The sequence below is a fragment of the Canis aureus genome, chromosome 25 (assembly GCF_053574225.1).
Source record: "Canis aureus isolate CA01 chromosome 25, VMU_Caureus_v.1.0, whole genome shotgun sequence".
Classification (NCBI taxonomy): domain Eukaryota; kingdom Metazoa; phylum Chordata; class Mammalia; order Carnivora; family Canidae; genus Canis; species Canis aureus.
The window spans coordinates 8552934-8568242 of record NC_135635.1 but is presented as its reverse complement, the minus strand read 5'-3'; the positions used below and the strand labels follow the sequence as shown (position 1 = coordinate 8568242).

The 15309-nt window shown below is 32.4% G+C and overlaps 1 protein-coding gene and 1 long non-coding RNA gene across 3 annotated transcripts in view; one reads left to right on the top strand and one right to left on the bottom strand.

Annotated features, from left to right (window-relative positions):
* Positions 1–15309, top strand: part of ARID2 (AT-rich interaction domain 2) — a 169422-nt gene that overhangs the window by 120900 nt on the left and 33213 nt on the right. The window contains exons 16-17 of one of the 2 annotated variants that reach the window (XM_077870349.1): positions 1333–1446; positions 6947–7095. In XM_077870349.1, coding sequence (XP_077726475.1) covers positions 1333–1446; positions 6947–7095 — 263 coding nt within the window. The remainder of the gene's footprint in view (positions 1–1332; positions 1447–6946; positions 7096–15309) is intronic. The other variant, XM_077870350.1, reaches the window with a different exon arrangement.
* Positions 1–15309, bottom strand: part of LOC144296952 (uncharacterized) — a 37427-nt gene that overhangs the window by 5530 nt on the left and 16588 nt on the right. The gene's annotated exons all lie outside the window — the stretch shown is intronic.

Genomic DNA, 15309 nt, shown 5'->3' with positions numbered 1-15309 from the left:
ATTGCTTAGATTTATTTTTATTGCAAGGTACCTAAATAGGTTGAGAATTTAGTTGATGTATACATGGCAATATTTAATACTAAGTTTTAGCAAAAAATACTATACTCAAACTGCTACAAGTTGAGTTTTTCATTTATTAATAAACACACTAAAATTTTTTTAATAGTGCAGTGGCTGGCATATAATAAGCATTCAGTAAGTTGGATTTTCATAGTTTTTCCTACATTTATAATTTCCCAATTCATCTTGATTATGTTCCTGACTCTGTTTTTTCCTCTCAGATTCCCTCATAATCCTAAATAGTTATAATAGACTAAGCCAAATGAGAGAAAAACTCCATTACTGTGAAATTAGGAATCCCCATTTTTTTGTGTGTCCTTAATCTTCCAGTGTGATTATATTCAATAACTCTATGAGGTAAAAATTGTTATTACCGTTTTAGAGATGAGGCTCCAAGATGCAAAATAACTTCTCCAAGATCACCAACAAATGTGAAGTGGTTCCAAGATTGAACCACTTGGGTGTGTGTGAAACAAAAATTCATCCTCTTAACCCATTTCTCCACTGTTTTAAAAGATTTCCTTGAAAAGTTCTAGAAAGCCCTTTATTATATAACATACTGATTATTTGAATTATTATATTACAGAATGTAATATTAAATTACAATTTTAGGACATTAATGCTAAAACTTTTTCTTAACACACTGGACAAAATATGCATCTAATTCAAGCCATAAAATCACTACATTTTATTCCTAACCTGAAAAATGGGTTTTTCTGTATATTCTCCCAAGGAATATAGTCTATTTAAAATAGCTACATTCTTCATTTTTAAAATAAGTATTTGATTGGCACGTAGAAATTTAAAACTTTGCAAGGAAAAGGAAATAGCATGCACAGTATCTAGGAGAGTAAGAATTAAAAATTGAGGTTCGTATGTGTGACACTTAGCTTGGTGATTGCTACATAGTTAGGTACTCACTCAGTAATATAGTACATACAGTACTATATAGTATAGTATATAGTAATAGCAGTACTGCTGTATTTTACCTTCATATATATGAGAATAAAGTGCCATAAAGGCTAAAAAAGATGAACTGTTCAAGATGGGATCATAAATTTCCTTTGAAAGGTCAGCTGTTGGGCCTTTTTAAGAGCCTGCTAATAGAAAATCATTTCCATTGTTACCCAGATTCTTTAAATTTCTTTTATGTAGACCTTGGTTTAACACCATTTTATTCACTATTTGAATTGGTAACTTAAAAGGGTAGAGGAAATAGAGGATTTTAAATGTGAATTTTCAGCCAAACCTTGTTATTTCCACCATTTCAAGGGTTCTGGCGATATTAAGGAGGCACCTGAACCCCAAGAAGGGACTTTGAGACTTGCAGAATGTTCAGGGCTGGAAAGACTGCAGGGAAATGTCCCTGCTGAGAATGGCCAACAGGTAATCCTTCCTAATACCATTGTTACTTCGTGTTTCTTTTTCCAGTTTTATTCCCTTTAACTCCCATTAATTACCTATATTAATTTCATTATTTAAAAAATAGCAACCAAAAAAGAGAAAGATATGTGAAAGTAATTGATATAACCATAGATTTTGTGTTTAAGATTTAGCTGGATAGTTCATAGAAATACAAAATAAATTGTACCTGTTTCAAGGCAGATTTCTTTATTTGTAGCTGCTTATTTTTAATCTTGTATTTGCGAGTTATAGGATAACTATTTCTGAAAGCACTACCCTCTTCCACTATTCATGAATTGGTATCTTCTAGGGGCATCAAACCAGATTAATATATAAAAAATAAAAATGAGGGGCACCTGGGTGGCTCAGTCAGCTAAGCCTCTGCCTTTGGCTTGGGTCATGATCCCAAGGTCCTGGGATCAAGCCTCACATCTGCCTCCCTGTTTGGTGGAGAGTCCGCTGTTCCATCTCTCCCTGCTTATGGTTACTCTCTCTGTCAGATAATAAATAAAAATCTTGAAAAAAAATAAAAATGAATAAAAAAGAAAAATAATTATATTTACTGAAAGACTTGCCTTTTTCAGGAGCGTGTAAAACATATTGAACACAACTATAACTGTTAATCCCGTGATCTGAAGACATTCTGAATTCTTGTCCCTAAAAATAGTTTACTTAAGGATGTATTTAAGGTGTTTCATACATGCCTTCTCCTCAGTTCCGTGTCCTTCACTTAGGAATCATTGCTGATATGGTTTTGTGTGACACTGCATTTTAGTGTCTCTCTGGTCCCTTCCTTTCTTTGATGAAGAGCTTGAAATTACTCAGCCCATCAGAAAGCAGCTCTGTAGCCTCAAGGGGGCAGCATTTAGTCATAGCCAAAATCATTTTAGCAAGAGCCACAGGAATTATCATTTCAGTATTTTCTTAAGAGTACTACTGCTTAGTTTTGTAGAGTAGTAGCACATTGTAAAAATAAAAACTAAGAAGCATTACCACTAAACATAATTTTTTTGTTTGCATTTCAGTATGTTCTTATAAGCCAGGCTTGGTATGTATTGATTACCTAGGTTTATACTTTATAAAAGTAAAAAAACTTGGTAGTTTAAGAACATGAGGGAATGTTACAGCAGAAAGACACCTAGATATTATCTTGTCCCAAACCCTCATTTTTAAGAATTAGAGTTACTTTTCCACGCTCACAGAGATCTCTTTTCCAATGATTTCTATAATTGTCTTAATTCTGTTCTCAAAGGTCTGTGCATTTAGACTAACCATAATCACTTACATCACATTTAGAGTAAATCTAATTATTGTTCCTTATAACTGTTTCAGAGTATCTTTCCTTATTTGCTTATGCTTTAGAATATACTTTCTCAGTTCCTTCAATTACATCTTGTGTCAGGGTGTCTGGTTTATTCATCATCCTATTTATCTCAGTCCATTTTATAAGTGGCTTTCAAAATCTGTAGCTAGAATTAAGCACAGTATTTCATTACTATCTAGTAAAGAATTTATTTTGAGAACAGATTATGAATTTGTGTCTTTTTAACACAGATTGAAGTGTTTAAATTTTCATCTTTCTAAGGTTTTTAAAGTTTAATATTAAGAATGTAAGGATTTAAAAAAAATGTAAGGATTTAAGAGCCTCAAATCCCAAGTCTTACATCAGGAAATATTACCACTATAAGGACACCTGAGTGGCACAGTTGGTTGAGCATCCCACTCTTGATTGCAGCTCAGGACATGATATCGGGGTGCTGGGATCAACCCTCACAGTTGGGCTCTGTGCTGAGCGGGGAGTCTGCTTGAGGATTCTCTCCTCCTGCCCCTCCCTCTCTCCCTATCAAATAAATCTTAAAATATTATCACTATAATCTAGAATTTTTAGCCATAGTTTACTCTTGAAAAGATGATAGAGGGAAGCAAAGTTAAAATTACCTTTTATTTTTTTTAACAAAAAGAGCAATAATAAAACTGCTGCATTAACTTTTTTAACTAAAAAATTCTGCAATTTTACATTGCAGAATAAATCACATAGTTGTTTTGTATCCTTCATGTAATTTTTCTGGTCACTCACTGCCAGAATTGTGGCTTTGATTTTCTGGTCACTCACTGCCGGAGTTGTGGCTTTGATTTGAAAAATAACTATACTATTAAAAAAATAGCTTTTCCTCAATAGATGATAGAGAATATTTTTCAAGAGAGATCATTCCAAAAACTTTGGCTTTGAAACTTACTTTTACATTTACATTTGAGTTAGGGTTCTGGCTAATGGCCTAGCAATTCATAGTAAATAATAAAATTAAGAAAAAAGCTTACACATCCTAAAAAATGTATTTTTGCACTCTTGTGTAAAAGGCCTAATCCTATTGATGATTGAACAATTGATTGATTGGGGTGGGGGCAGAGTGAGAGGGAAGGTGAGTCTTTTAAGTAGACTCCAAGCTAAGTACAGAGCCCATCACTGGGCTGGATTTCACCACCTTGAGATCATGACCTGGGCCAAAATCAAGAGATGGATATTTAGCCACACAGGTGCCCCAGAAAAGGGCTGTCTTTTAATAACAAGAGGAATCCTAAAAATATTCACCCATACAGTTAAAGGAAATATGATTCTTAGAATTTCTCATTTGGTATATTATATAAATGCTTTAATTCTTGGGGCACCTAGGTGGCTCAGTTGGTTAATCATCTGCCTTCAGCTCAGGTCATGATCCCAGGGTCCTGGGATTGAGCCCCACATCAGGCTCCCTACTCAGTGGGGAGAGGGAGAGAGAGAAGCAGGCTCTCCCCATGCTTTCTCTCATTCTCTCTCTCATATAAATAAATTAAATCTTTTTTTTTAAAGTACTGTTTTGGTTTCGGTGATAATATTTAGACCTATTCTTGTCATTTAATTTTTATTGTAAATTTTTTTCCAGCATATACAAAAGTAGAGACAGTAAATCATGTATTACTACCTAGCTTAAAATATTTATACCGTTTTGCCTTTTTAGTTTCATCTGTTCTTCACCACTATCATTTTTTTTTCTTGGAGTACTTTAAAACAAATATCAAACATTATTTCATTTTGCCAGTACATAATTCAGAATCGATTTCTCTAATAGTCAAAGTGAAGTACTTTTAAATATTTAAATCTGTCTTTCTCTATAATACCGAAGCACATCTAACAGAAATAGTAATGTTTTAATATTATTTGGCACCTAGTTCATGGTCAGTGTTCTCTAGCTGTCTTTAAGAAACGTGGTTTTTTTTTTTTTTTTTTAACCACTTGCTCAAATTAAGATCCACAGGTTTTTTACATATTGCATTTGGTTAATGTGTCTTTATTCATTCTTAATTTAACTTAGATTAGTTTCAGTCATCCTTACCATATCCGTCATTAACATTTGGGGTCAAAATACCCTGTGATTCCTTGTTAAATTTTCTGTGTGACAATAAATAAGAGTTCCACAATGGAAGAAAAAATTGGATAAAGATTTGTTAGCACTTAAGAAAGTAAAAATAAGCTTAACCTACAAATATATGACAAGATAGTCAATAAAATACCTAATTTAAATGGTAATAGTATGGGGAACCAGAAGGTTCATTGTGAGGGAATTTGATGCCTTTAGCAAATTTACCCTTTAATTAAAATTCTGGGATATTTGTAACTTGTTACTCCCTAATATTTGTATTTGGCTGAAACTGATCTTGATTACTCTCCCTTATTAGAATTTCCTGGATTTTTAATGCAATATTTTCATTTCAGGGAAGCAATTTGAGTAATTCTTTTGATAGACTAATTCTAATGTTACCTTCCATTCCTTTATCTTTGATCCCCTTTTCTTTCTGTCTGCTTTCTCAGCATTGGTTTTTATAGCTTTAAGGATTCCCTGGTGAATGACTGTCAGATCTGTGTTTCCAGCATTAACTTCTATTAATAGACATTTGTAGTTGTTGATCTGTCAGTGTTCCCAAAGCAAACTCATTACATTATCTTTCTTCCAAAGTATTGTTTCCCTTTTGGACTTCTCTATTTGGACTTCTAGCATAATAAAATAGGATCTCTTGCCATTTTTTGAGAATCTAGAACTAGGCTCTTCATCTGTAGTTTCTCTGTTCTTCCCACCATTCCTTAAGTTAGATTTCATTACTTAACAGTTTATAGATGAGGAAACTGAGGAAAATAGGTTGGCCAAGGTCACATAATTAGTTTAAAAGGCAAATTGAAAGTTTGAGTGCTGATGTGTCAAGCCAGAAAGTCCGCATCCTATCCATGATGCCTATTTTCCACGCATGTATATACACGTGTATGTTTTCTCATTGTAAAATGTTAAGGGTGAAACCGTATAATAGGAACAATTTCAATCACATCCCAAAAGTAGATTTTTTTTCTTAGACCTTAGAACTCAAAAGTTCTTATGACTTCACATTTTGAAACTTTTTTCCCAGCATTTTATTATCTTTTTTCATTTTTGTTCTCTAGCCTAATATGTGTTTTGTGTTTTTTTCTAATTATTATGGCTTTTATCTGATGTTTGCAGCAGTTTTTAGCTAGTTTTGCCCAACTATTTCCAATATTACCTTACAAGTGAACAAGTATATTTAGTATTTTCCCAAAGTGTAAATGTATTGCCATTAAGCAATGCTTTGAAAATGGCATGATACCATTTATATATGAAAATTTCAATTTTATTTTTCCCTTTGTGATACATTATGAATAAAATCTAAGGTTCAAAGAAAATATTTTGCCTCAAATTGTTTTAAACTATATTATAATTATATATTTTTCAAAGGGATGAGTTATAGAAGAAGAAAACATAGCTCGTATTTAAAAGACTTATGTGTATAATTAGAATCCTTTTACTTGTATTGTCCATCAAAAGCTGTAATGGAACAACTTTGAAGTTGTTAAAATGGCTTAATATAAAATAACATTTTACAACATTGTACTTATGGTTACTTCATTTTTAACATCAGAAATTTTCTTTGCTTTTTACTATGTTTCATGTTGTATTCATTTAAAAATCTAAAAGGAAATATATGCAAAGAAATAATTGCAGTTGATTTGTTTTTGTGCAGAATGTACGTAAGTAAATCAAGTGGGTGCATTTAGATTTATTCCTTATTTTAATCCATAATTGTATTTCTGCCTAATTTTATCAATCTAAAAATTCTTAATTCTAAATAATGTATATTCTGTAGCAATAACAGTGTGATCTTGCCTTTGTTGTTCATATGAAATAAAAGAATCTGACTTCCTAGTTATTTTTATAAAAAGTTCTCTTTTTAGAGAATTGTTTTTAAAATGATCATTAAAACTACAGATGTAAAAAAATAAAAATAAAAAATAAAACTACAGATGTAAATTTTAGGTTAGAAGTGCATGAATATCGATGTAATCATATAATTGTCATTATAATCATTTTAAGCCTACACTATAAAATATGAATGTTTTTCAGTGTCACCTCACAAACTGCATGGTTGTATTTTTTCACAGAACACTCCTATGACGCCTTCACCAGCTGTGCAAGTGCAGAGCCAGCCTAACACTTCCCAGCCTTCTCCATTCAGTGCATCTAGTCAACAAGGGGATCCAGTGAGAAAACCTGGACACAACTTCATGTGTCTGTGGCAGTCTTGTAAAAAGTAAATGGCAATTTTATTTGATACACATAAATGTTCTTTTGTTCTTTATATTTATATTTGTCATCTATACTTCAATGAAAATTTTCTTTTGAAACCACTGAAGTCTTTGAGCAAAAATACTTTCTGTTAAGAGGGATGTTTATGTAGCTCCAGTGGCATTTAAACTAAGAAATTTATATAAATGGTAGACCTTCCTTGCCTAATGGTAGGGGTAGGTTATTGGGGAATTTGTTTCAGTATTAGCTTTTAAAAAAAGAAAATCAGCTAAGCATTTAGTTCCATATTTGTTTATGAAAAGAGATAGGTTTTTAAAAGTGACTTGAAGTTGATGGCAGCCATAGAATTTCTCTATTGTAGCAATTTAAAGATAATGATCTGTTAGGAAGACTGACTTGTCTTAAATTTGAGTTTGGGTTGGACATCCCATGCAAATTATTTTTAAAGCTATGTCATCTCACAATTTAATATCTAAGATGATTAATGAGTAGAACTGAACTTCCTAAAACAGGGCTTTCTTACACTTGAAGAAATACTTGAGAATAATGTTGGTTAAAATAAGATAGTTCTTTTAACATTTCTCAACCATGACCCTTTGCTTTGTCACTTTTTAAAGGTCTACGACAAAGGCACTTGTCTTAATAGACCTAATACCCTTCATTTTTTAGGTATCAAAGATTCCATTTCCCTCTGATAGCAGAAATTACCACATTCATTTAAAAATTATGCTTGCTATTCATAATCTTTATGATATACTACAGACATTGTACTTTACTGTAAACTTCATATGTGGGCTTTTTGTGGGACTGTGATTATCACTGTAGCCCAGGGATTATTAATAGTGTGCACAATTTCTTTGGACAGTGTTCATCAAACTTTAAATCTCAATCCAGTAGGGATATCATGAAATCATTTTGTCTGGTCTCTACCTGTGGGTTTTTGCTGATTTCGTTTAGTTTTGTTTTTCCCAACAACAACAAAAAAAATGAATAAAACATACCAGATTCCATCATATTAGTAAGGGTAACTATTGTTTCCAGTTTTATATGTGTATAGTATAGGCATGTGTGTACTAGACTATAGTATAAAATCTATTTGTCAAAAGGTAGTTTACAAGTCAGTGTGTTAGGTGGTCTCTGATTATTTCTTTGATTTGTTTATTTTGACCGTCTTGTTTTGTTTATGTTATAATAATCTGAAACTTCTTCACCAATGTCAATTGTATTCTTTACTTTTTTCAGATTTTTTTTGTCTTTCCATGAAAATGGAATTTATGGAGTAGGGGGTCAACTAATACTGTTTGTTGACTAAAAAGTTTGAGAATAGCTACTTTAAATGAAGCACTTACAGTATTTCAAGAAAAAAAAGTTGCTGGAAGAGCTAATGAGCCTAAATGCACAACCCAATTTCCCATCTTGCTAGTAGGATCAGTGCTACAAAATTTGATATGTGCCTCCTCTTTGGAAGTCTTTTTTGAATAAGACTCAGCAAGGCTTCCTAGAGCTTGTCATTTTTTAAAGCCATTTTTAGATGCTGCAATAGTAATTCAGTTTGATTCTGCAAATATTTATCGAGCACCCTCTGGGAGAGTGTATGTGCTATGAGTTAGAAATAAAAAAGATCATTCTCAGCTTTTAGAGAAGCGCATCCAAAAACAAATTTATGGTATAAATAAGTGCTATAAAAAGATAGTTGGCAGCATAGCGGACAGTTAATGTAATGCTGGGGGTAGTTAGAAAAGTTTCGCTACAGAGGCGCCTAGGTGGCTCAGTCCATTAAGCAGCTGACTCTTGCTCTCACCTTAGGTTGTGATCTTGTGATCATGAGATTGGAGCCCTCTATCAGGCCTGCGCTTAGCGCAGAGTCTGCTTCAGATTCTCTGTCTCCCTCTCCCTCTTCCTTTGCTTCTTCTCTCTCTCTCTCAAATAAATAAAATCTATAAAATAAAATAAAATAAAATAAAATAAAATAAAATAAAATAATAAAAAAATAAAATAAAATGGAATGGTTTCACTACAGTCATTACTTTTGAATTGAGTCTTAAGGGATGTGTAGTGGTTTGTCTTGGAAAAATAATTTTGGTTAGAATAGCAAATGCAGGAAATTATAGAAGGAGCTCATAAGCCCAGGGATCTATGAGAAGCATAGGATACCAAGAGCAGAAGGGCATGAAGAGAATAGTGACTTATATTATTCAGATTAAGTTTTAATTCCAAGTGGAAAATACATATCATTGCCATTGTCCACTAAAGGCTATATTCTAATTTTTTTTAAATGACAGATCAATTTTTCTTCCTTGTTTCCATCAGACTTTAATTAAAATTATTTCCTTCACTGATACATTATTGTGAAATACTCCATATTGAAAGTTGAAATCACTGACCATGCACTCTTTTCCTTTCATGGAATTAAAAATGACTTTAGTTATACATTTAACCTCTTTTTCATTCTGTGGTACAACCATATTTTACATGGTGTTTTTGTATTTGTAATTCTTCTTTTCTTAATTTAATATATTCTTTTCATCCAGCCACTTACTCTTCAACACTGCACATCAATAATTGCTTTTTATAGATTTATTTATTTACTTTAGAGAGAGAGAGAGAAAGAGTATGTGCAAGGAAAGGGGCAGGAGAGGGAGACAGAGAATCCTTAAGCAGACTCTTCCCTGAGTGTGGAGCCCAACACAGAGCTTGATCTCATGACCTTGAAATCATGATCTGAGCTGAAATCAAGAGTTGATTGCTTAACCAACTGAGCCATTCAGGCGCCCTCAATAATTGCTTTTTAAATAAGCAGGCATTTTATCTCTAAAAAATGGGGACCCCAATCTACATAATTTGCACCCTTTGCAGAAAATAAGCCCTTCAATATTGTGAGTTCTTCAAATATCCTTTCAGAATTTCCATTTCTCCACTTGTATTTTGTTTAGAGTTTGAAATGAAATCTAAGATTCAAACATTGCTTTTGGTTGAGAAGACTTTTAGGTTTCTTTTAACCTGTATATTGCCCTTTCATCTCTGTTAATCTTTTTTTAAGTTTTTGTTGATAAACATAGGTTATTTGCCCTTTAAGAACATCACAATCTGGATTTTACTGGTATCATTTGGCATGTTACTCCTGACCCTACAGTTAGTAATTAGGTCCAGATGTTTGATCAGATTTTGATTTGAGTTTTATGAAGAGCATTTTAGAAGAGGCATTGTGTACTTCCATTAGGAGATATGTAATGTCTTGTGTCTTTATTTGTGATGTCAACAGCCACTGAAGATCATTGCCTACATCCATTATTTCATTAAGAGTTGTAAAATGTAAAAATTCCCCTCTTTATCAACTCTTTGATTTTTCTGAGGAATAATAAGTTCCTAGAAAAGAAGCTAGATAGGTTATATATGATATCTCTTATTTGCCAGTTTTCAAAGTATTGTGTTACTTACTTGAATTCTTCGCAGGTGTCCCATGAAGTTTGGATTTTGTGTTTGTTTTTCATATCATTGTAAGTGAACTTATGAATTTAAAAATATTTGAGGTATTTTAGTCCATTGCAATTGTTATTTCTTGATGTTCAGATTGCCTCATCTTTAGCTGGTAAAGGTCTATTCGTGCTGGTTCCCAGTTCCTTTGGTTGATCTTAAAATACGTGATCTTAATATGTCTTTGACAGTTTCCTTGCTGTCTGTTAGACAAAACGTTCCAGGCTTATCTTGTACATTTCCTGCCATACACATGGCATCAAATTTCTCCAAGGAGGTCTTTTAATGAATGGGAAATAGTCTTTAGTCTAGGTTTGAAGGAGTATGCATTGCTTTTAAGTTGGTTAGTGTTCTAGACATTTTAGTAGACATACTAGAAAGACTAAAGATTTTTATTTCATGCTTAGACCTTCTAAACTCTTAGATCACATAATATACATTTTGTTGCTTTCCGCTACTTCAATTTTTTAACTTTCTGATCCATCTGTATTTTAGTTTCATGTATAAAGTGAAGCATGAAGATAGCTTTATTGTTTTCCAAATGGCTAACATATTGGTGCTTATCTTTCCCTTAGGTGTTTGAAATTCCACCCTTGATATATTAAATTCCTGTATGCTTTGTCTGTTTCTGGATTACTTATTATCCCACTGGTCTCTGTCCTTATTATACCATCACTTTAAACTTGGATATGGCAAGATCCCCCTCCAAATTTTTCTTTTTTCAGGGTGTTTCTTAATTTTTTCAAGCACTTATACCAGGCACTATGCTAGATTTTGAAATAAGAGTGATTTATAAATTGGACTTAGTACATATACAGATACTTATCCTTTCAAATGAACTTTAGAATGTTTCTAGAGATCAAAAAAAAAAAAAAAAGCATGTTGGCATTTTTGTTGTAATTGCTTTTAATGAATTTTTTTGGTAGTGTTTGTCTTATGGTAGTAAACATTGTTCCAGTGTTATTTCTTCCCTTAAAGGAAAAAGGTATCAGCTTATGGTATTATAGTCTTTTTTTATCCCAGTATAGCTTGAAAGTTTTCTTCACATACATTAATTGCAGAACTTATTGCTAGTTGTGCTTTTTATTTTTTTGTTGCTGTCATAAATTTTTACGACTTCTATATTTTCAACTGTTTTTTTCCTATATTAATACCTCTTATTTTGTCCTCTTGTCCAAGTATAATATCTTATGTTTCTAGAATAGTTGTACAATAGTAGTGATAATATTCATCCTTATCTTTTTAAAAAAAAAATAGTAGACTATTTTTTAGAGCCGTTTTAGATTTAGAGAAAAGTTGAGCAGATAGTGCAGAGTTCCCATATATTCTCTCTTCCTAACAGTTTCCCTAATATTAACATTTTGTATTAGTGTGATGCATATGTTACGATTGATGAGTAATATTTATACATTATCATAAGCTAAAATCTATAGTTTACATGAGGATTCACTCTTTGTGCTATAGTTGTGTGGATTTTGACAACGTAAAATGTCACATATTCATCTTTACAGTATTGTACAGAATAATTTCACCACCCTGAAAATGCCCTGTTTGATCTATTCATCTATCTCTCTTCACTACCTCCCGTCTTTCCCCTGCCTCCATGCCCCTAGCAACTACTGATTTTCTCTATAGTTGCCTTTGCCCAGAATATATAGTTGGAATCATATAGTAATATACATACAGTATGTAGTTTTCAGACTTTTAAGACTGGTTTCTTCACTAAGAATATGAATTTAAGGTTCTGAACTATGTCTTTTGTGGCTTGATTACTCATTTCTTTTTATTGCTGAATAATAATTCTGTTGTATGGATGCATCCGTTTATCTATCAAAGGACATTTTGGTTCCTTCTAGTTTTTGGCAGTTAGGAAGTTACTATAAATATTTGTATGTAGTTTTGTAGTTTTTATTTTTATTTTTTTTTTCCTAAGTAAGCTCTGCACTCAACACAGGACTTTAACTTACAACCATGAGATCAAGAGTCACATGCTCCACCATCTGAGCCAGCCAAGTGCTCTTGTATGGACATGATTTTTAACTCCTTTGGGCAGTTACCTAGGGTTACAATTTCTTGATTGTATGGCAAGACTATATTTAGCATTGTAAGAAACTGTCCAACTGTTTTTCAAAGTGGCTGTACTATTTTGTACTTGTAACCATCAATGAATGAATAAGAAGTTCCTGCTCCTGCACACCCTCACCACCATTCAGTATTGTCAGTTTTTTAGATTTTAGCCATTCTAATAAATGTGCATTCACATCTATGTTATTTTCATTTGTATTTCCCTGATGACAAAAGATGTTGAACATCTTTTCATTTACTTATTTACCATCTGAATATAATCTTTGGTAGGGTATCCAGATTTAACCTATTTTTTAATTAGGACATTTGCTGAGTTTTTCGTAATATATAGGTGTTAGATTTTGTCATACCTATTTTTTCTTTTTCTACAGCTATTGATATGATATGATTTTCCTTCTTTAGCCTGTTGATGTGATGAATTATATAAATTAACTTGAATTATCCTTGCATAGCTGCAGTGAAGAAGTTAAATAAATATGCATATTTTTCAGCTTAGCCTAAGATATTTCTTTAGTGTTCTTATATTTGGCCTTAGTGGTTCAGCAAAAGGCATACGATAACACAGTGCATCCTTCATTTTTCATTGGTATGTAGTTTTTTTTAATGTTACTTAATAGATTTACTAATATTTTTCTTGAGGATTTTTTTCCCCAAAGTGAGCTCCACAGTATAGAGCCCAGTGTAGGGCTTGAACTCATGACCCTGAGGTCAAGACCTAAACTGAGATCAAGAGTCAGATGCTTAACTGACTAAGCCACCCAGATGTGCCACCTTTTAAGGATTTTTACACCTATGTTCATGAGAAATACTGGTCTATAGTTTTTCTGTCTTTGTATGTTTTTGGTATTAGGGCAATGCTGATCTTATATAATGAATTAGGAAATGTTCTCTCTTTGTTTTCTGGTAGGGATTATAGAGAATGGTATCATTTCTTCCTTAAATTTTTGGTAGAATTCACCAGTGAAAGTATCTTGGCCTAGTTTTCTTTTTTGCAAGATAAACCATTGGTTCAATTTTTTCAGTAGTTAAGTTTTATTCAGATTATTCTTCTTGTGTGAGTTTTAGCAGGTTGTTGATCATTCATTTCATAAATTACCAAATTTGTGGCATAGAGTTATTCATAACATTTATTATCCTTTTAATGTCCATGGGCTCAGTAGCAATTAAAGAAGCTTTCATTTCTGATGTTAGTAATTGTGCCTTTTCCCATTCTTTTTCTTGCTTAAGCTAGCTGGAGATTTATCTATTTTATTGATTTTTTTTTTATTGATCTTTTCAAACAACCAATTTTTGGTTTCATTGATTTTTTTTCTGTTGATTTCCTGTTTTCATTTCATTGATTTCTACTCTAATTTTTATTTTTTTCTTCTGCTTACCTTGATTTATATTTTTACTTTTTTGGTTTCCTAAAGTGGGAGCTTAGATGTATACATTTAGATCTTTTCTAATTATATACATTTCATGCTATAACTTTCCCTCTATGTACTGCTTTAGCTGTATCCCACAAATTTGGTAAGTTATAATTTCATTATCACTTAGTTCAAAATATTTTAGAAGGGTGTTGTTTAATTTCCAAATATTTTGGGATATTCCACCTATCTTTTTGTTAGTGATTTTTAGCTTAATCACATTGTAATCTGAGAGCGTACTTTATGTGATTTCTGTTCTTTTAAATTTGTTAAGGTGTGTTTTATATCCCAGATGTAGTCTCTTTTGGTGAATGTTCCAGGTGAGCATGAGAAGAATGTTTTTTCCATTGTTTTTGAAGCATTATATAAATGTCAGAGCCAATTGATTGATAGTGTTGTTTAGTTCAACTACATCTTTACTGATTTTCAGCCTGCTGAATCTGTCAGTCACTGATAGAGTTGTGCTAAGTTTCCAAATATAATTAGTGGATTTGTCTGTTTTCTTCTTGCAGTTCTGTCAGATTTTGCTCATTTTTTGATGCTTTGTGTTAAGAGTACAGACCTTAAGACTTCTGTCTTTGTGAAGAGTTGACCTCCGTATCATTGTGTAATGTCCCTCTTTATTTCTCATAGTCCCTGTACTCTGAAGTCTGCTTTGTCTGACATTAGTATAGTTACTTCACCTTTCTTTTGATTACTGTTATTGTGGTATATCTTTCACCATCCTTTTATATTTTGGGAGGGAGGGTGGATGGAGGGATGGAGCATAAAGTGGATTTTAATGTTCAAATTAATTAGTCCCCAACTTTCAACTTTGAATATGATTTTCTCTTCTTCCCCGTAGGTTTTCTTCACATAAGTCAATCCTTCAACTGTTGCTAACTACCTTTTTAAAAAAATTTTAATTGAAAAAAAAATGTTTTTTAATTGAAGTATAGTTGACATCCACTATTGTATTGTGTGATGTGTACAGCATAGCCATTTGACAGTTATACGCATTACACAACATTCAGTATGCTAAGGTTAGTTACCATGTGTTATCCTACAAAGTTATTACAGTATTATTGACTAAGCTCCCTGTGCTGTACTTTTCATCCCCATGACTTACTTATTTTACAACTGGAAGTTTGTAACTTTTAATCCCCTTCACCTATTTTGCTAATTCCCCAACCATCTCTATCACTTTACTTTTAATCTGTGTTGTTATATCTAACCACACATACTTGGGTTTCATTTTGTTTATCCTCTCT